The sequence below is a fragment of the Periophthalmus magnuspinnatus genome, chromosome 23, assembly GCF_009829125.3.
Source record: "Periophthalmus magnuspinnatus isolate fPerMag1 chromosome 23, fPerMag1.2.pri, whole genome shotgun sequence".
Lineage (NCBI taxonomy): Eukaryota > Metazoa > Chordata > Actinopteri > Gobiiformes > Gobiidae > Periophthalmus > Periophthalmus magnuspinnatus.
The window spans coordinates 11944743-11966807 of NC_047148.1; the positions used below are offsets into that span (position 1 = coordinate 11944743).

The window sequence follows — 22065 nt, forward strand, 5'->3', positions numbered from 1 at the left end:
CAAGTTTGTAACACCTTAATCAACATTTACACGTGGCTGTTACATAAGAGCTTTTTTTCTTTTTTTTTCAAAATTAGGTCCCTCCTTGATATTTGTGTATCTAGTGCAAATCGGACAATGTGTGGGTTCAATAAATGCAACAGTATCATAAAACATACAAACAATTATAATGAATTAAATTATAGATTTTTATTGTTAGTACTTTGTATTTCAACAGCTTTAACAAACTGAATACAACGTGTCATGTTGCTTTTAAACCTGCCTTGAGAAGAGCAGTCGGACCTTCATTGAAAGAAAGTATTTTATCTGTTTAATTTCAAATCTCTATATTAACTTAGTATGGTATGCATTCATTGAAATTTCCTGGTCGAGACAATTCTGCAGATTATGACTTATGGATGACTCTATAGAAGTCACTTGTGCTATGACAAAGCATGTGCTAGTAAAAAAAAGTTCACTATTGTAACTCTTGAACTCTTAATATTTAGTTAACATGTGAGTTTTTTCTTCTCATATGGGCAATTGAACAGCAGCAGATGTGGGCATAGTCACAAGATCTAAACTTTACATATTAACACAAATAGACTGTATGCATTCAAGCTGCTTTAAGTACCCTTATTTATCCTATATCTCATTTTAAGACATACACATGAAAACAGCTCTCAAGACACTTAAGCAAAACTCTCTCACAGTTTTCAGGTGTATATACAAAGCTAGAATGTTAAAAGTGCCATATTTTTTCTATTTACACATAGAAAAATATGAAGATACGTACATGTGGGTGGTTTGTAGACAAATCAGTTGAAATTAGATACAAAGTCACTATTGTTGGAATAAAATGCTTGTTCTGAATGAAACTAAAACACTGCATTTGTTTTGTAGAAAATATGTTCACATTCGTTTACAAGGTTCAACAAATGTCTGATCATCTGAGGCCATGGGGAAGGCATCATTAATTTCCTTTCACAAATAAAAAGGTCTTCAATGAAAAGTACAATTTTCTACAGTGCAAAATCAATTGTTCAGAAGTTAGGACATTCTTTTAACTACATGACATTCAGAGTTTGTTCAGAAATTATCTTAAAATGTTTTATATTCATTAGGCACACCTACATAAATTATCTTTCTCGTTGCACTAACAGACATAGCCTATTTTTTTGTTTTCATGGCCTTCTTAAAATGATAGACTCAATGGAAAACTTAAAAGCAACACGGAAATATATAAAACATCCACTTAAGTCTTCATTGCTTTATGAAGGAAATGGTTAAACGTTTCAAGTCACAATGTGGCTCATTTCATAAATAAGCACACATAGAGAACCATTTTACTCCAGAAATGCCTGCCCTTGTTGATGCCGACTTGAATTATTTTGGTGACCTTTTCTCTCGCCCATCAGCAGCCGTCCTATTTACTGCGGTCCAGTGTGGGCTGAATGAATAAACGGCTGGTGGGAGGGTGAGGAGAGCCAAGTCAGCCCTTAGCTGGGGCTCACTTTGAGACTCTTGAGTCTGTGCAAAAGGGAGTCCTTCTCCATTTGAGCTTCTGCCAGTGCCATCTTGGCTCGGGACAGCTCCACTTTGAGGCATTCATTCTCGTCAATCAGCATCTGTTCCGATAAACATCAAAAAATATTAAAAAATTGTTTAATTACTATTTAAGTAGTAGTAAAGTAGTATTATTAGTATTAAATACTTGATAAAACAATACTTAAAAGGTGAAAAATTAAACTTTTCTTGTGGGGGGTATGTAATCTACTTGTGTCCATAGAGTTATTGCTTTACCTGGAATGTTCCATTTATAGCATTAAACTAATATATGTTCAGTGTGTTGTTATAGGTGTTAGAAAATACCTTGAAATGCATGCATTCTTACTTTGAGCAATTGCTTGTTTCCATGGCAATGGATTATTTTAACATGATATTGTGGAAAATTCCCACCAAAGAAATAAAATCTGCATGGAAACAAGCACGTGGCAGACCCACCATCAAAAAGGTGACACAGTAGAACCTTTAACACCTTACAATTCCCCAAATCTTCATTTGAAATTCTAAATAGCTTTATCAGCCAGATTAGTAAGTCTGTTAAACCTTTAAACCTAGGTATGCGTATGCATTTGTGGGAGCAGAGCTATACCTTTTCTCTGCTGGAGGGTTGGGGGCTGCTGGGTGGGGCAGGGGTCTGTGTAGTCTTTGAAATGCCACAGATGTTTCTTACAGCCTCAGGGACTGGGGTTAGACAGGTGTCGGTGAGTTGTCTCCCTCTTTTGATTTTGTCTTGTGCTGCTGTGTCCACTACAAGCCACCATAGAGACATGACGTGAATAAATGAATTATTGAATATCACATGTGTATTTGATTTTTATGCATGAAGAGTACCTCCTATATTGAACGAGCCATCGTCTTTTCGGTGAATTATAAGACTGTCCACATGGAGAGTGATGGGGGAGGGCTCAGAATTGGGGGGACCGTCGGAGGGGTCATCATCCTGGAGAACAGAATTTTAGCACTGTTTTAGTACCATTTCAGAGTTAGAGAAAAAATTAAGCAGCAAATGAAAAATTATCCACATCAAGGTTTCCACATCAGGAGAAATCACCCAGCCGTGAAAAACCCTGGAGTCTAGGCAAATGGTCTTTCTATGTCATTAAACATTTTGGTCAGATCCAAATTCAAATTAGGCAATGGTTCAAATTATTTAACTTTCGACATAGAAACACAGATATGGAGTCTACACAGGCAAGCACAGGCTATATACTGTAAAAGTTGCTGACAGGATTATGTTTTTGTGGGGAAAATGTCAGTGCAACGGCTCATTGCTCCTCAACTTTAAAATATTTATACAGTCTGTTCTTGGGGGAGTTATAGATACATTATATCTGTTGAACAGCATTACCTTTAGGTTGATGTGTGTGTCAGTAACACTGATCTCCATTGGTAGCACTTGTGGAGCAGAGTAATCTTCCAAAAAGTGGGCCATGTTACGCAGTGTGGACATCAGGAAGTTTGCATGGTAACCTTGGAGATGCAGAGTCAAGAAGCCATTGCGTTTGGCTAGTTCGGAGTGGACTGCAGCACTAGGTCCAGACTCTAGACGTGCACAGACCTCTGGTCCGTGGAAACCCCGTACCCCCAAGATGACGTCACCACTTGCTATGGGAGATACAAGCAGTGGTTAGATAAAGCACCCCAAACTTCTACCATTAAAGGAAGCAAATTGACAGTTGTGCACAAATGCAAGCAGAAAGACAAAATCACTGCTATTAAGAAGGTGTTAATGACTTGAATGAAAGATAGGAGAGCAACCATTTATATACAATACAATGATGATGTTGAATGGTATTAAATGTGGTGGTTGGGATTCTGTGCAAATTTCCCTGCATATTCTTGGCACATACTCTATGTTGAGGCAAAATGGGGAGAGAGAGGGGGAGAGAAAGAAACAGAGAGAGAGAGACAGCGAGAGAGAGCGACAGCGAGAGCAATAGCGAGAGAGAGAGAGAGAGAGAGAGAGAGAGAGAGAGAGAGAGAGAGAGAGAGAGAGAGAGAGAGAGAGAGAGAGAGAGAAGCCGGCAGCACAGTATGAAAGACCATGATAAGACAGGAGTGATGGAAGTGGATGCACCCTAGAGAAGGAGGTGTTTAGATTAGTAAAAACAACAATAAGGAGGAAACGAGTGGTTTCCTCTGCTGAGACGGGGTGGACAGAAGCAGACAGGGGCAACACTGGCACATGTACCATCCCCTGAATCACTGGACTGAAAGAGCACAAGACTGTATGTTGCTGCAGAGGGGTTGAGAGGAGCAAGACAAAGAGAGAGTCAGAAGGGAAAATGAACAGTGGGCCAATTAGGGGTTTGTATTTCTCAGGGTACATAGCAGTTAATTTACATCCAGTGAGTGATGTGGAGACAAGAAGACATTTTAAATTCTAAGCCTAATGTTGCAAGTAATGGGACTACTCAATCCATTACTGTCAAATCCCTTAAGTGATCCACACACACAACCATGGACAGAAGAAAGTCAATGTTACTAGAAAAATCTTGTAACTGGAAAATTGTGAATGTTGGCACACGTCAATATTATGAACATACAGTAAATATGTCGGGTCTGCAAATGAGATTTCATATGAGAAAACACAAGCACAAATGCAGACACAGTGAAAAGCATGCGGTTAATATACAGATGGTGAACTGACACTCAGCAGTTACCTTGGCTCTGAGCAGGTATTGATACAGAATTCACCATACCTGTGGGGAGTTTTAGCAAGGTAAGTGGAGGAGTGACTGTTAGTCTGAATACACATGTGCATATTTAAGAAAAACAATGTTTTTCACTTGATCCTCCTCCCAAGGGGGTTTAACAGCTGTAGGTTTGTTTGGGTTATTTTCTTTTACGCGTTTGTCTCTTGTATTTGATTTTAAAAGGTGTACTCTGCAACTTTTCTGGTGGAGGGTCAGCCACATGCTTGTTTACTTATTGTTTGCTTTGTTAGGAATGTTCAAAAGTATTCTATTCTACGATCTGATGATGATATGGAATCTTCATGTACCAACATGAATGTAAAAGATTTAACTTATGCTGTATGTATTTCCGTGCATAAAAACACACCGTGCTCTTTAGATTCATTCCCCTTCAGTGAAGTGTGTTTCTTACCCAGGCTGCGGTTGCTGAGGTACTGTCTGAGGCTGACGTTGCCGAGCTGGTTGGACATGACTCGACCCACCTCCAGAGCCACAGCTGTGCTTTCACCTACAGCTTCCATGCCCACACACACCGACTGTACCTTTAGCATCAGTACGGACACCTAAGGGAGACATTCCACAGTACACATGAGCAACCTTCATCTCCAAATAAAGAAAAGAGCTTACAGTTGGGTATTATAGGTTATCTTCACATAATATCGCAACATTCTACAAAGAAAGCAAGGCGAGCCAAATATGGCAGAATTTGTGCATCTGAAATTTGATGCTTTCACTTAGTTCATATAAAAAACAAAATAAATATTTTACAAACATTTTATGTGGTGGCAATATTCAAACACAGACATGGCAAAGTCAGCTGAATGTACTTGGAACAATACGATTAATTAAGATGAGATTTGTAAAATAAAATAATATTAAATAAATAAATAAATAAATAGTTATATAGGCTCCTGCCCTCCTTCTGAAATGATGACTTAAAATTCTGTAATGCTATGAACATACGCATCCTTGTCTTACTATATCTTTGGTGGGCTCGTCGATGCTCTGTGAGGTGGCGCTCACGGTGTCCGGAGATGCGCCCCCATCCTGGTTCTGACCCATCGCCACCTCTGCAGCATTATCCATAGCACTCTCTGTGGCACTATGTTCACTAATGACATCCTTAAAGCCTGAGATGGAGACATCATCTGTGGACCAAACACATTCCAGAGTCTATGGTCTTTGTGATAATATGTTACAAGATCAATGCTGCCACCTGCTGTTAAAAGTCAGTATATGTGCACAGTAAGTTAAAAGGTGGTGCACAATTTTTGATAATTGTGCCAACTCAAACAGATTAGATGGTGATACATTGTGCAGCACTAAGCCAAAGTCCGCATAGCACCATCACAAAATAAACCTAAAACTACAGCCTGTTTGTTACCTCTTTCCAGGAGATTGTAAGGGTCACCATCTTCCATGCAGCTGTCTATTGAAATGTTGTCCAATGACTGAAGAGATGGACTTTTCTTCATGTTCTTATATGACACTGAAAAATTTGACTGGGAGCGATCTCTCATCAAACGACCACTGCAACACAAACAGGTCAAAACTTTATTAAGTTACAATTAGAGAAATACTGGTTCTTAATGGCATTTAGTCTGACTGTCATTGTGTCATTGCTTTGATTTGTCATTGTGTCATTGCTTTGATTTTGAAATATTGATTAAAAATGAAAGGCAATGTGTTTTTGTTTAAGACTTCGAACAAAACTGGGGTTATAATCTTAAAACATTGATTCCTTGTGCCACACAATACATACAATTATACATATATCACAAACACGAGTCAACAGGTAAGAATCAAAGGGCAGGGAAATCAAAACTCCACATAAGACATATACAGATTACCAAGTACTGGGTCATGCACACATGCAAATGCATGCCTAGTGAGTTCTTGAGTTAGTATAGGGTACGGATTAACACCTACACACACACACACACACACACACACATCAGCAGGGCTGCACCATGTTAATGTTATATATATGCAATGTGTAATAATCAAATGCTGCATAGGCAAATTTGCATGCAGTGTTTATACTCCCACATAATAAGAAGTATAAAATTACAATTGCAATAAAATAAGTTTGAGACTCTAGAGGGGACTAATTGTTGGAGAAAAAAGGGTGGATATACACTAGTTGTCTCTGTAAAAAAGTTGTGCAGCCCAGCTCCTAGTAGTTAGCACAGATCCTTACATGTTGGACATGGAATAAAGGGAGGTGGATCTGCTGGAGTTTGAGGAGCTGAGAAGATCAGAAACCACAGACAAACTTCCTTTCCTTGATAGAGAGAAAAAACACACCTCTCAAGGGTCAAAGCAAAGCTTTAGCAGCAGTAAAGGAAGAAGGATGAATGAGACTGAAGATGAGTGCAGACAAACAGAATCAAAATCCACACAGTGAGTAGTACATAAAATAGCAAACATTAAAAATGTCTGTAACATAATGACAAGACGGCCAGACTGATTCTCATGTGGGTAAAGCAGTTCAAAACACCCACATTCATATTTGTAAAGAAGACGGAGGTGGGGGGTTTGAAAAGGGGGAAAAATGTAATCGGACTGTAACCTGTTGTTGCAGTTGAGATCAATACTTGAATAAAAATTTGATCATAGAAATATTTGTAAAGAAGACCATTTAAATGACAAACAAAAGCTATAAAAAGCAGTCAATTTCTGTAACATAAAATAATCATTTAAAAAATAAAAACATGTAAAATGTGAGTCACGATATGGCATAATGGATATGGAACATTTCTGAAAATATATACAGTATATGATATTGTATGACTTTGTAATTACCTTGATACAGATTGTGGCATTTTCCCAGCAGCCATCTTGTCATTATAGTCCTTGCTACCCAGTGGATCACACAAAGGATCACAGTTCTGAGATTTGGGTAATCCAGATTCACCCAGCGGTTTGACCTCCTCCTCTGAACTCCATTTCCCAGAGTTCTTAGGTGAAGTCCTCTCATCCAATGAGACTTTATGATTAGAGTCTGAACATCTTGTGGGGGAAGTTGGTATAAGGGGAGTCCTTCCCTGAGCAACTTCCTCCTCTAAGATCTCTCCACACAACAACTGGTCTACAGTGCAGGGACCTTTGGCCATTCCACTTTCTGACCCTGCACCTGTCTCCTCTGGGACCTTGTCTGCTCCATCTGCTGGTTTACGGGCCGGGTCCAATGTCCCTCTGCTCTCGGAGGGAGACAGTTCAGATGCCAGAGGAGAGCCCTCGGGATGGGGCACAGGCTTCAAAAGTAGTGACACCTCTGCACTTTGGAGCAGGAGGCCCAGGCAGGCAGTGAAAGGCTGCTGGTCTGCAGCAGGGCAGTTGTCCTTGCGGTCTTTTTTTGAGCTCCTTTCTTCAAGATCCTGCTGTAAAGTCTGCTGCAAAGCTTTGATACTGCGTTGAAGTTGCATGAGGAACACATATTGTTGATGGCTCACCTAAACACACAAATTAATTACATTAGAAATGGAAAATAAAATAGAATCCTAATTAATATTTAAACTAATTGTAACCAATTAGTGCTTTTTAAACAAATCTACTTTACCTGAGCACTTAAGGGTTTGTGTACATGCACCAAAACATGTAAATTTGCCTCTTTGCTTGAAGATGAGGAGAGACTGTCTAGAGAGAGTGGTTTATGAAGTCCATTAGTGGGAGGCAGTGATGCAGTTGGTGATGGTGCTGGAGCCCCATCACTGCTATAATACTCCTTAAGTAAACGCTTCCTCTGCAATCGCCCATCACCATCTGCAGATGTGCTTCTGTACAGTCCTGATTCATTGACATCTTTACGCTTGTGTTGGTGCTGGATAAGCTTCGCAGGTTGACAAGCCCAAAATGTGAGAGGAAAAGAATCCACAAAAGGCTGAGGCCGGCCCTTGCCTTCATAATCCACCCAGAACTGAGCAAAGTGCAGCGCCCAGAAGTCACTGGCAGCTGGCATCTTCAGAGAGTCCGTGGCAATGGTGGGCACCACAAGGCCCTTGTAAATGTCATGAAGTCTTGTATCTTGTTCATGAGCGTGACGGTGGAAGACAGGATGAAGGAGAGGTAGAGAAGAGGGGGAGCGGGGGAATGATAAGATAGAGGAGGAGAAGAAGTCCTGCTCCTGAAAAGCCTGGAGAAGGGCTTCAAGACAAGAGCGGGTGCAGTTTGTCGGGTGTCGTGTGTTTGTGGCCACCATTTCAGACGTCTGAACTGAAACAGAGTGAGGAAGATCTGCAGGGTAGGAAGGGTCTTTATCCGTGGGAATCACAAGCTACAAGGAGAGCCAGACATGAAAATCTGATCATCAACAATGATCTTATTATGGTATTATCTACTGTATTATGCATCTGCTGCAATACCTACCTTTAGCATGAGGCCATCCACCTTGATGTCAACATGCTCATCTGGCTTCTGTGAGTCATTAAGTTTATAGATCTCCATGAACTGCTCAAGACTTTGCCTCAGGTCCAGGGCAAAAAGGTTGAGCCATACCAGGCTGCGGGGATCGAGGACTAGCTGTAGGGCATTCAGCTGGGCAAACAGGTTCGGACATGGGACTAAGTGGAAAGAGATAGGAGTTTTGTTTTTAGAATATTTATGGTAACATTTCATCACTGGTAGCATTTAGAGATGACCTATGCATGAAATTTGTAATATACAGAAATTTGGCAATTAATCAGGAAGATCTGTGAGCATTTCACAAATCAATATCTCCTTAGCTTTACAGAAGCCAATTACAATACATCAGTGAGGTACTGATTAGATTCAAAGCCTGTCACTTAATAAATATAAGCTACGCATAGGAAAGAATACCAGCGTCTTACTGGGGTAGTCTTTCCCGTCGGGGAAGTAGTACTCTGTAAACTCCACATGAATGGCTGGCATCTCCGGAGGGAGGTATAAAGACTTTTTATTGCAGGAGATCATGGTCTTGGGGCTAGAGCAGCGCTGGTCTGCTGTTGAAACCTAAAATTGTTTGTGTTGAAATATAAAGTCAAAAGATAATTCATGTCAATGTATGCACACAAAATGTAACAGTATTAAAAAAGTGAAGACACAAACCTGGTAAATGCTAAAATCGGCCATCCTGAGAACTAATGAGCTCGACATGAGCTGAGACTTGGGAGTTTGAGGCGGAGGTGGACTGAAGGAAGAGGTGGTGTTTATTTTACCTGAAAAACAACAAGTCAAGTATTAGGAAATTGATAAAATAAGACAAAGCACTCCAAGCCGAAATGCACAGAGCATCACTCAGTTGGTAAAAGGAAAAAACTCTAATCCGAATGAGAGGTGTGTATCACTGCACCAAACTGTGCACACCACACCATGGTACCTGGCTCTAGGCACCAGCAGCATTGGGCTGGAGGCTGTGCTTGTAGGCCCCACTCTACGACTCCTCCTTCTGCCTCTCTAAGCCCTACTTCTCCTTCTGCACTCTCCTGACCTTCTAGGGGCCCATACACATCGTCCCTAAGGGACACTGAGGACACAAAACCCACAGGGGTCAGGTAAATACTAGTCAATATGATTGACCGCATTAATGTGTGTTTGGTCAAACCCTGAATTTCCAAGACCACTCAAATGTAAATTTAGTCTCACATATTACCACTCGCAGTGAATATGCCTTTACCATGCTGTGGTGAACTGTGTGCAGAAGGGGAGGACTTTTGGTCTCGAACGGCACTCTTCAACATATCCACATTTGACTTAAATTCTTCGAGAAGGCTTCGGGCCCAGCTCTCTCTGGCTTTAGTGGCCTCGCCATAGTGCATCCAATGAAGACAGCTACCACCTTGAAAAATATATTCAGAGAAAATTAAAAAGATAACCACAAGTAATGAGTAATGTTTGAGCTGAGATATACTATAAAACCCCACATGCCTGCTTTGTGGAAAGGATAATAGTCCAGAGTGATGGAACTGAAGGACAACTGCATGGCTCCTCCTGTGACACGATTGTTGATAGCTGAAAAGGAACAAAAGAAAACATTATAAAAATGTGAGATGGATTTGAGTAAATTTACAAAAGTTCTCATTACCTTTGTCCTTGGCGTGGATGTCATCACAGATGTGCAGATCCAAGTGCTTGATCTGAAGATGGTGAGACGTCTCACATACGTCAAAGTCACTGAAGAGCTTTGCCATAGTTGCACTCTGGTCTGCTGCTGACGATGTCTGTTGCGTACGCACCTGTTGAGTTGATGGCGGTGTAGAGGACGATACCTGGAGAACAATAAGTTTGATTATATTTAAATAAAGTTCTCATTTAGAGCTTCATAATATGTCAGTTGTAAATCTATCCAGCAGGTGGCATTACAGACTTTTACATATCGGTTCAGAAAGGGTAGTCACTGTGAGTACCTGGTCTTCGGTGGCCAAGCTCTTCCTCTGTTGATTGGACTTTTCCATGGCCTCACTCAAAGACTTGGCATATTGCACCATAGCTTTGAGCTGCGAGTCCGTCAGCACCCACAGAAGGTCATCCAGGATGAGAATCAGCTTGGAGGCCACCACATTACAATCTTTAATCTGTAATTGTTAAACATGAGGTATACAAAGGGGTGCAACAACAAACAAATCATCAGGGCTGTACATTGAGGAAAAACAAAAAAAACAAAAAAAATCACAATGTTGTTTGCAGATAACTAAGCCTGTTAACGATATCTGTAGGACGGTGGGGGTTGAAAGTTCTTACTAGCGGTATTAGTAGCGGTATTTTAAAAAATTACATTTTTGCACCTTACATTTTTATCTTAATGAATTAATAGCCCAGTTATCTTTAAAAAATAAAGATTAAAAAAAGTATTGGTCAGGACCAGGTGTTCTGTATTGTAAACTAGGTACCCCTTACCCTTCTCTTGAGTGTGACTCTGATCTTGGATTGGTTGGTGATGAGGCGAATGGGGGCACTTATCACCTCGTGTTCAGCACTCTGGATGGCGTCGGCCTCAATGCGGATCATTTGCCAGCTGATTTCCTTAAAGCTTAGGATCTGGACCAAAAAAATTTTATCAGCAAATATTAGTATAATCAACAGGGACAAACAAATTTTAAAATGCATCACACACCTCTCCCCTCTGAGGGTCCTGGATGCGAGTGAAGCGCAGGTCACTGATGCTCCAGCTCGGGTTGACACTGTACACCTGCAGCTGAGACAACTCGAAGGAGGCGTTAAAGGCCTTTGCACTGATCCTGATCACGATGGAGTTAATAGACAAAGACATGCCTTCCACTACCTTTTCTGCAAAGCCATATTCACTGTAGTACAAAGGGAAGGTAAAGCGAGAGTTATGTGATATTTCAGAAAATAAATCTGTCAAAAAAAATTGCGAAGACAATTTTACCTTTGACCTGACGCTGTTGCTAGGGGAGATGGGCCATTGGGAGGACGTGGCTCATCACAAGTACTCATCTCCATTACTACTTTATCCAAAGTCTGGAAAATGTAAATAGTGAGGTTTTGTTAAAAATGCAGTCTTATGCTCTTTAGCAGTTGTTAGCATTTTCCAGTGGCCTGTCCAAAAGCCTGTTGCACAGAGGGAAGAAAACTCCACAATGATCTGTACAGTCTGTACTCCATAATTAAGATCCCTTGTGCTAAATAACATGTAGCGACTTTCTGCTGGTGTGCTGATCAAGCAGCCATTACAGTCACATTTATTACTACACGTTATTATTGTTATTGTTAATTTGTGTTACCACAAATAAGGCTTACCAAACAAATAGGGTGAGTCTTTAACTTTGTCCATGGTATCTGTAAAATCAAGAAAACATAACAATAGTTAATTATATGATTTCTGTAGTAAGAACACTGCACATATGTAGAAGCATGTAGGAGACCATTATAGCCCACTAGGGGGTGTAATTCTACGTCCAAAACTGACCAAAGAGCCATTACTTTGGAATAAAAAATCCACATTTAAAGAGATCAGTTCTTTTGCAAGTTCAAAATATCACTGTCCAAAATTATACGCATTACACAAAAAATATAAACAGAAATCATTATTGTATAAAGTGACAGACAGTGTAGAGAATGCTTGTTGGCAAGATGCCCTACTTAGTTACAGTGCGCGTCAGGAAACTTGGGACCTTGGGCAGAATAAAAATAAAAGTCGAGTCACAAAGTAAATCGGACCAAAGCTTCATTCACTGTTTCCAGGGAGGGACCAGTCGCTCCAGAGCTTTAACATGTGCAGCATCAGCAATGACATTAGAGACTTTACACAGTGACAGGCGTATGTTATCATGGAAAAGTTTACTCGAAATGATGCAACCTCATGGATCACTCAGTTTTGGCTGGAACAACATGCAAATTCAAACAGCAAATGTAAAAGAAATGTTGATAATAAATACAGATTATGCCATATTCTGTATATGGTATATAGTATATGTATGTTGACACAAGGAAAAGAGGGTGAGTTGATTCATTCATTGCTTGACCACAATTTGGCATTTTACTGCAAAGCTCTGTAAAAGATGGAGGACCATGTCATTATACATTTTCATAATATTACTTTACTTGCCATATTAATTATTGCTACATCAGTAATAATTAATACACACAATGATAGTGAGATTGCAACTAATAATGATTTTGGTCATCATTTTCACTTAATTGATGAGATAACAAAAGAAATAATAAAATAGTGAATAGTAAAGCAATACTGCATAACTCTGAAGAGGTGGCATGTCATCTGCATGATTCCATGAATAGAAAGTTAAAATCATACGTCGGAACATTTTCCAGAAGGAGATAAATATGTTTTGTGCCATATTTGTAAAATATTATGGCTAAAGGAACATTTCTATGGAGATAAGTAGGTGGAGGCTACACAGTTGGGCATTAATTATTAAATATGAAATTGACTATGATTTCAATAATGAATTATGATTAGTCCAGCCTTGATGATAATTGTATAGGAGGTTTATCCCCAGTGTGGTGGGCTCACCCTGATAGCCGCTTTATTGCAGCCCACATGGTTGATGGCAAGCCAGGTGGGCAGGTCCAGGAGGCTCTGCAGTACCTCCTCATCCAGCTCCAGGTTAGTGAGTTGCCCCTCCCCCTTCAATGTGCTCAGGTTGATCTTATCTGGAGACAAATTCTTGGCAAACCTATGGGAACATGCACACAAGAGAAATCAGCTAGAAGCTCCAGTTTTGGCCTAATTTAAGCAGCAAATGTTTGGCAAAGATTTGGATGACGGATGAGGACAGAATGGGCACTGTATTTTAGGATTACAGCAATGAAATGAATACAACAGGGTACCAACATTCAAAATACACCGAAATATTAGACTGAGATGTGAGAACTTGTTCTGTATGATAATGTAAACATGACATATAATTGGGAAAATTATTTTGGGGCAGATTTGCTTGTTAGCTTTAGTAAACAGACAGTACAAATAAATCTGTGTGCATGGCCCACCTGTCCATATCTCCTATTGATTATCTGTTAATATTTAGCCATGTGTGTGGCTGATGGTTCACAGATTTTTGCCATCTGTTCAGTAGAAATTTTCAACAACAAAATGTGCATTGAATCATTATGTTGATGTCGCCAAGCACAAATCCTTTGCCATCAAGTAATGTTGAAAAACGTTAGGTAACGTTTTAGTGCACATGTTGCAGTGAGGTGTAATCTTGTTACTTGGCTAATCTCGGCCACACCTGTAAGTTTGAATAGGACCAGATCAAAGCTCAAAGGACACATTTTACTCACTTTAATATGACTAAGAACCATAAGGAAAAATAATGATTACTGAAATGTTATAGAGAGGAAGTTAGTCCATTTTGTCACCATGAAGGGGGGGGAGTGGAGTTGAACATTTTTGTGACATTACACAAAAAAGTTTGTTTCATCAGTAACAAGAGGTTTTGGTCTAACTTTTACAAACAACAAAACAAATTAATGCAGTGTAAGTTTATACAAGGAGAGTAGAATTAGCGATGAGTGAGGCATATTTCTCAATAAATAATTTGTATCGGACGGCATTAACCTGTGGCTTTCCATTCACCGCTTCAGAGTTTCCTCTCATTCAACTTCCTTATGAATTATTTAAAGACAATGTCAACAACAGAGACACATAGGGAAACAAACTCAACAACAGACCAAATGGCAGACTGTTCACACTGGGCAAAAACACAAGCAGAGGGCAACAGCAGTGACATCGTCCGAGTTGCTTTGCCCAGTGAAATATTTATTCTCACAGCCGATCAAGTATCAGGTGCTGGCAATCTCCCCCTCCTCCCCCGAACAGGCTTGTGGGACTCCCTTGGGCCTCGTCTCCTTTCCTCTCCACTTTCTGTCCTCTGCCTTCATCAATAAATCAATCCGCTGCTCAAATATTATACGGTGTAATGACAAGGCTGTGAACAACAACTGACATCATGTTTTTGAGTCATTATTAGCACCCTCGACAGTAGATGGAGGTGGCCCATATCACTCTAGTGAACCATAACGGGAATAGGAACCTGTGGAGCTTTTTGATACAAAATTATAACTCAAGGCAGCAAGTTTCTTCAAGGTCTGTTTAAACTTGTTACAGTCTTGCAAATTTATCCAGTTATTGCAGTTTAGCTACTTCAACTGAGGGTATACCAACAAGATATGTTTCCCAAGGCTATAGGAAAATGAAGGATTGTTAGGATGTACTGAAATTGCTACTGTTGGTCAAGAAATAACATTGGGACAAACCTTTAAATCACAGCTCAAGGGGTCATTCGAGGACACCAGAACTGAGAGAAGCTGGCCAAGCAAAGTTGTAAAAAATGCATTAAATCGTTGGCATTTTATTTCTTCCATTTCAGGTATAAATTGTCATGGAAAGAAGAGACAGCAGCTTCGCCACAAATATGGGCATTACTGGTAAAATGTGGAAAGCAGGTATTTCATTTGATTTCTTTCTTATGTAATTTACTGAAATCAAATCTACACTGCTTTTACGATTGTATATGAACAACATATGGGCGGAGACAAATACTACAAACACAAATAATCACAGTTACTCTGATAAGCAGGATTTCTTCAATGCAAAGATAATATTTTTACTCCACATGATTTGGGATAAATTACAATGCTTGCGTTATTTCAGAAGGTCCAATACTATATGAAAATTGACTGAGCCTTTAGCCATATCTCCATCTACACATCCTATATACACTTTTCAACTTTTATGTTTGTTCATTTTTTACAGATATGGGATGACCAACAAAAGGTTTGGTCTATAAAAAACTTCGAGGATCACAAAGTCTTTCTTTTACTATCATGCCTGGACGACTGAGAAATTACTTTTAATGACCAAACTTTTTTTATTCAATTATTTTTATTTATTTTAAGATGTTTTGGGGACTTAAGAATCAATGGAAAAGTATGTACCACTGAGCTTAAAGGGTAAACCTACATTATGTCTAGGTCAGAGACTGGCAGAATAAGCACAGTATTTCAGTTAACTGCAGCTTCTATTGTACCTTTTATGTCTTCGCTACATGGAATCAATTTACTACATGGAACCAAAGCATCTGAATGTGAAGCTATCAGTCATAAAATATTACAGAAACTAAAAATGCAGGCAATTATAAAAGTCAGCAATCGAATATGTCATCACTTCTCTGGTATTGAGAAGACATAGTATACAGTGTCAGATCGCTAAAATTGTAGCATTGATTTCAGACATCGCACATACACAAGAGCAGCGCTGAGCAGGCATTCAGTCTCACAGCTGCAGAGCTGAAGACACCCACAGTACGCCTCAGTCATGAGTCATGCCATAAAAGCTCTTCAGTGCATCTGAAAAACAGCGCCGCAAATACAGAGGTCCTCCACACTGCTGCATCATCGCCAGTCACTGTGGAGTGAACAGTCTATGGCCACAAATAAAGTAGGAAACTCCACATAGACATTTTAATCTTTCAGAATAAGAGTTACATTACAAATTACATTTTCATTGAAATTCAGTCATTTCTAGTCATCAATGATCAGCTTGGGTTTTTAATTGAGAGGTCTACGGTCAGATTTGACAGTAAAAGCACGTGGTTTGGAGCAGAATTCATTTGTTAAAAGAAACCATGTCTAAGATTTTAAATTCCATAAAAACTACTTATTTGTGTCCCTAAATAGGAGGTAGCTTTTACTGATAACAAATGTTATGCTGATTTATTATTACTTACAAAAACATAATTTCGTGTTTTAGTTCAAGACATTTACCCAGTGCAAACGCAGAATGATATAATTTGCATTTCTAGTTTCAATGTCAAAATCCAGTTCATTTAACCTAAAAAGACTCCCTCTGGACTCATACCCAAACCTAGGCACCTGCAGCCAATCATTAATAAGTGCTAGTCTCTATCTCAATTAAATTTTGGTTAACAGCCCTAGTCCAACATTGTGCTGGTGTAAATTTTCTGTGAGGTGAAGCTTTGGAGCAAAACGCAGTGTAATGGTCAGACTCAGCAGCAGTCAATGCTTCAGGGAAATGTTTCAGGGAAATGTTTCAGGGAAAACAGAAGTACTGCTGCCACCACACACAAAGGCAAGGACGGCAATCAAAGGAGCAATGAAGGGCATGATTGTATTTGTAATGTTTGCACAGTACAGTGGACATTAAAATCTTGATCGCAACCCATGGTGTTGTAATGCCCTTGGATGAAAAACTATTAATAATGAATGTAATTGGATTATTTTATCAATGCCCACATAGGCGTCTACTAAAGCCAATAGTGACTAAGCACTATGGCACATATGGTGTTAGAAACCGGTCTGTCTGCATAATCATGAGCCATATTTAGATCATATACTCTTTTGTTGTTTCTCTAAAAGCTACAACCTTTTACAATTACAAAGCAAAAAGTTAAACACTGATTATACAAATTAAATACTTAAATACTGGGAACTAAAGCAGTCATCTAGCTTTGATGTGTACGTTTGAAGTATCAGTTGCCCTACACTTTTCTACAAATTAAAAACAATACAAGTGGTGCATTTGAATGCCACCAAGGGGGACAGTGGAAACCAATTAATAATGCATATAAAACTGATGAAACAGGCTTCCTCTCCAACTAGTCAAGGATAACAGGCGACTGCGAGGAAAATGATAGTCAAGTGAAGTCACAGTGAAGCACCTTTAGCACAGTCTACGTGTAAACAAACTACTCTTGTACAAATGCTTCATACAATCACCTGTTTTAAAGATATACACCAACCACGTAATCTGATGTTATTACCACCTGATTTTGAAATGCGACTGAGATTGCAGCTTGAAAATACCCGAGTCAATCAGAACTGGTTCAACCTGCTGTAGTGTAAAAGGATAAGCCTCTCAGCGTCTAGCAGCAATGCTAGTGTTAGCCATGCCAACACGTCTGGTCGGATTTACAGAAATGATACCTCCACCTATGCAAACGCACATACAAAGTGGCTCGAAATGTAATATTTTACAAATGTCATAAAAAAGCGCCTACAATAAGTAACGCTGGGATGTTGATGCAGACTAGCTAACAGCAGTTTGACAGTTGAATGCTGCATCCCGGTGGGCTCCCTGCTTAAATGTGACCACTAGAACACACTAACCTGGATAGATGTTTCAGAATCTGTTTCTTGATCAGACCAGCCATGGTTGTATCGTTTTATCCAAGCTGTCACTTTGTGTATTGCTTGTCAAGCTAAAGGGCTAGCCAGACCGCTAGCTTAGTCCTGTTGGGGTAAACAGTTCAATTGCTCATGTCGCTGTCAGTCTTCATCTCAGCTCTGTTCCCGCTTCGTCCACAGGAAAAGAAAAGAGAAAGGAAAATACGCCATTCAGGCGCCACTGAAGCGATGGCGACTTTGTGGTCGTTTGTTTAAGCCATTATACATAATGTATCGATGATCAAACTCGTAAGGGTTCCCGTCTGCCGTTCACTGCTACATCACACCTGAGCGAGTGGAGGAAACGCGGCTGTGTCACGGCGTCTGGGCGGAGACATGCGTGCCGTTCAGGGCCTGCAGGAAATATCTGCATCGGGTTAATTTGATAGCTACATACCGGGTTTCAGGGATCATTGGAATCATAGAAAATAAATTAAAATACAATTAATAAGAACAATATTTAATATAATACAGGTTTGTAAACAAATAAACATATCAATAAATAGAAGAGTAATTATTTATTATTGCTGCGCGTTACTTCACGATATCAAATTGCCTAGTGAATTATTCTTGATTTTATGTTTATATTTCCATCTTTCTGGACAGGCTATGACAACCTGAGATAGAAACACCCTCAAACTCTTTATGCATCAGTTGGCCTCCAATTCACACTTTTACTGACACCTAGTGTTGATGATTAGCAGCACCAGCTTCTCTAGATAGTTTGTGGTACTGATATTTTCAGTATCCCTAGATAACGGACGTGAATTTTTTCATCCAAAAAAACAAGAAAAGTCGAAGCTTGAAGCCACAGAGCTGCAAATAGCCTGTGACCAATATGACTTTTGTTTGTTCGTTTATCTTTAGACAAAGGAAAGAAAGAAGGAAAGTGAAATTTGTGAAAGTTGTTAAGCAAGCTTTTATTATCACTTTAAGTTATAACTAAAATAAAATAAAAGGATACCACAAGGCATATTAAATGTAAAGGGGAAACGATACTTCCTCTCTGTCTTTTATCTAAAGTAAAATAAAGCACTATATATGCCAATGCCATACAGAAGCATGTGTGTCCAGAAAGTTGAGAGTTGCCACGTATGAAAGGAGGAGCCAGTGTGAAGCCTTGCGCATCTATAGGCCTACTGCTTCTGACGCACAGCTACACGAAGCCTGCACTGAAATATGCTTTTGTAGGACCTATAGGTCCTGATCGTTTTACCCAAGTCCTACACTCTATTGCAACGTTATAATTCCTTATATAGGCCGAGATATCTCAATGAAGTAGGCAATGAGAAACGACTGAAAAGTTATTACATCATTACATTAATTATTTGTTTGTTTGTGGCACAGGAAAGTTGTTATTTTTTAGCGTAAAACAGAGCAGAAATCATTCATTGGTTTTGCTTGCCACGGGCCCAGGACTTAACATGGGACAGCCCCCATCCGCATACCTCAGCAGAAAGGGCCCGGGGAAAGACACGACGCGCTCACTGATACGCTACTGTTCTGGTGGGCCTGGACTCAAACCGCTCACATCCACGACTGCAAAACCAGCGGCAGGAGCAGCAGCAGTCAGACAGGTTTACATCCCTCTGAACCCCAACTAACTTAACTAGAATTACATTTACTAAAACATGACTGCAAAAAACCGACACAAGAACAGCACCACTGAGAAGAGCACTGTGCCAATTCAAGAAGATGTACCAAAGAAGAACCCAAAAACTTCCAGCAACGGGACCACCAGCTCCCCAACCCAAGGGTCCAGCTCCGGGGGCTGCCTGGGCTTTTTTGTATCTGCTGTATTTTATGTCACATTATTAGGGGCCGCAGGGTTTGCAGCTTTTCATTTACAGCAAGTAATGGAAGAAATTCGCCAGACAAGTGCCAAACATGAGAAAAACGCACAACAAAACGCAGAGCTCATCACTAAAATGCAGTCTGTGGCTCAGCAGGTAAGATATGCATCAGGATCTCTAATTAATGACCATGTTTAAAAAATATAAATGCATGGCAAAATCAAGTTAGTATCCTTGTTTTTTTATATACTTTAATTTATCGTTTAGTCTGCACTATGTGTCATCTTTGGTGACTGTAGCTTTAGTACTTTGTGTACTTTTTGGGGGGCGTGTGCATTCTGAAACTTTGTTTATTAAAGCAACAAAACCTTTTATACTTAAAGGTTTACTTTGACAAGTCTGACTTTGTGTAAACTGTGCAGTTTAAAGGGTCTATTCACAGTGCAGTGTAACTGGACTTTATATTGTCTCTGTGTCCAGGTGGAGTCTCTACAGAGTGTGGTGGAGGGCCTGGAGTCGTCATTGGGCATCACTCGGGGGGAGATGGAGGGGGCCATCAGCAGGATGAAGAGGGGGGAGGTGGAGACCAGGAAAGTGGAGGAGGCCCTTCACAAGCTCCAAAATGATCTTCTCAGGGACCTGTCCCAGGGCATGACCGAGGTGAAAGAGGCACGTGAGAAGGACTTCTCCTCGCTGGAGAGGACTGTGGAAGAGCGGCTGGCAGAAGTGAGTCAGTCCATCCGGGCCAGTGTCACAGAGTTCACTGAGGCTCAGGGGGATGCACAGACACAACTCTCTGAACTGAAGGCCCGGCTGGGGGACATGGAAGATCCTGCACTGGTTAAGCAGGAACTTTCTGCCATTGTGGACACTGTGGCTGAAATAAGAACAGCAAAGCAGGAAGCTGATGCTTCAGTGGACTCCCTCAGGCAGCAGATAAGTTCAGTAAGGGAGGAGCTGCAGACACGCAACCAGGAAGTAATTTCATTGTCCCAAGAAATTGAAGAGGTGCGGACATCAATACAGGAGAACATGGGACGCCTGAAGCGCTCCCTCACGGAAGCGGAGTTAAGTGTCCAGGCTGTGAAGGATACCAGTTTAACTGTAGAGATCCAGGTGAAGCAGACAGCCGAGGCTGTCCTCAGTGTGGAGAGCAAGCTGGAGGAAGCCAGGGCTCAAACCTTAAAAAGATCAGATGAACTAGAGTCCAGAATCAAAGCCTCAGAGGAGAGTGGGGACTCACTGTCCACTGCTCTCTCTGACATCACCTCTAAAGTGGAGTCTCTCATGTCCAAGTGTGACACGTATGAGAGCACGCTGGCAGATCAGGGTCAGGCAGCAAAGCAGGATATAACGGCTTTAGAGGAGGAATTAGTGGTACTAAAAAGTTCTGTGGAGGAGCTTCAGTCCAGCCTGATCGATGTTAACACTCAGGTCCAACAGGTTTCCCCAGACTCCAGCCTTAGTGCTCAGGTGGAGGATCTGGGGAAACGGCTAGAGGCTGTGGAGAGCAGCAGTGCAGGCAGCGTGAGGCCTGAGCAGCTGGAGAGCCTACAAAGCCTGGTCAACAGTCTGGAGGGGAAGGCCGCCAAGCTAGAGGGTCACGAAGACGCCATTTCTGCTCTTCAGAAAGCACTACAGGAGACCACACAAACACTGGCCAGTCTATCGACACCTCCAGATGTCACAGAGTAGAGCTCTATAGCATTACAAATAATAACATCCCAAATTATGGGTCACTGTGGGACAGTTTCACTTAAACTTTAAAATGAAGTGAATGAGAAATATGGATGTTGGACTGCTGATCTGTGAAATCCAAACAAATTCTGCACTGTTTCTTTTTCTGTATTTTTTTAAAATTTTGGATTTATGTGTTTGAGCTGCAATAAGCTGTGTTTAGATCACTCCAGTTTTTTAACAATAAAACTCTATCCATCTATTGTGCCATTTTTATATTTCATGAAAATTACTTAAAACTTGTTCAGTGTTTTGAAAGTCTTAACACTTTGCACAGACAGGATTTTTGTTTTTATTAAAAGACAAAGCAAACAATCTCAGCAATATAGCTGATAAAATTTCCTAGGTCACAGAGATAAAAAACACTCCCAAATATGTGAAACTTATTCAATAAAAGTAGCAACATAACAATTGTGTGTTTGGGTACACACAATATTAGGAAGAACAAATTAATAAGCATTATTATCTAGGTGTGAGTTAGATTTTCAATTAGAAGAGACATGAACCTGAAAAAAAAAAAAAAGTTAGTTAAATGGCACACCAAGAAGAAACGTGTACTTACCTCCTCCCAAGGTACGCCATCTAGTGTCTGCCCGAGGTTCCTACATAACTTGTCTGTAAAAAAAAAAAATGCTATGGGGGTATATTTGGATGATTTAATATTTTGC

General features: G+C 40.3%; 2 protein-coding genes across 5 annotated transcripts; one reads left to right on the forward strand and one right to left on the reverse strand.

Moving 5' to 3' along the window:
- Window positions 1–166: 166 nt before the first annotated feature.
- On the reverse strand, window positions 167–18165 carry bltp3b (bridge-like lipid transfer protein family member 3B). Of its 3 annotated transcripts, XM_033989424.2 has the most exons (24): window positions 17811–18149; window positions 13195–13357; window positions 11961–11999; window positions 11590–11681; window positions 11314–11503; window positions 11097–11237; window positions 10607–10774; window positions 10285–10468; window positions 10128–10211; window positions 9877–10038; window positions 9580–9726; window positions 9309–9418; window positions 9071–9212; window positions 8610–8803; window positions 7804–8517; window positions 7047–7696; window positions 5626–5771; window positions 5220–5389; window positions 4654–4804; window positions 4209–4247; window positions 2894–3150; window positions 2377–2485; window positions 2135–2292; window positions 229–1607 (listed from the first exon to the last, which is right to left on the reverse strand). In XM_033989424.2, the coding sequence occupies exons 1-24, from the start codon at window positions 17852–17854 to the stop codon at window positions 1479–1481; spliced, it is 4383 nt and encodes a 1460-aa protein (XP_033845315.1). In that variant the 5' UTR covers window positions 17855–18149; the 3' UTR covers window positions 229–1478. The 3 variants fall into 3 exon arrangements, with proteins under 3 accessions (XP_055087699.1, XP_033845312.1, XP_033845315.1); XM_055231724.1 differs by lacking the exon at window positions 9580–9726 and having other exon boundaries at window positions 167–1607; window positions 17811–18165; XM_033989421.2 differs by lacking the exons at window positions 4209–4247; window positions 9580–9726 and having other exon boundaries at window positions 167–1607; window positions 17811–18165.
- Window positions 14705–21598, forward strand: ckap4 (cytoskeleton associated protein 4). 2 transcript variants are annotated; one of them, XM_055231725.1, is made up of 4 exons: window positions 14705–14769; window positions 15053–15128; window positions 19284–19816; window positions 20141–21598. In XM_055231725.1, exons 3-4 carry the CDS (start codon window positions 19499–19501, stop codon window positions 21353–21355), a joined length of 1533 nt encoding a protein of 510 aa, XP_055087700.1. In that variant the 5' UTR covers window positions 14705–14769; window positions 15053–15128; window positions 19284–19498; the 3' UTR covers window positions 21356–21598. The 2 variants fall into 2 exon arrangements, with proteins under 2 accessions (XP_055087700.1, XP_033845320.1); XM_033989429.2 differs by lacking the exons at window positions 14705–14769; window positions 15053–15128 and having other exon boundaries at window positions 19227–19816.
- The last annotated feature ends 467 nt before the right edge of the window (window positions 21599–22065 follow it).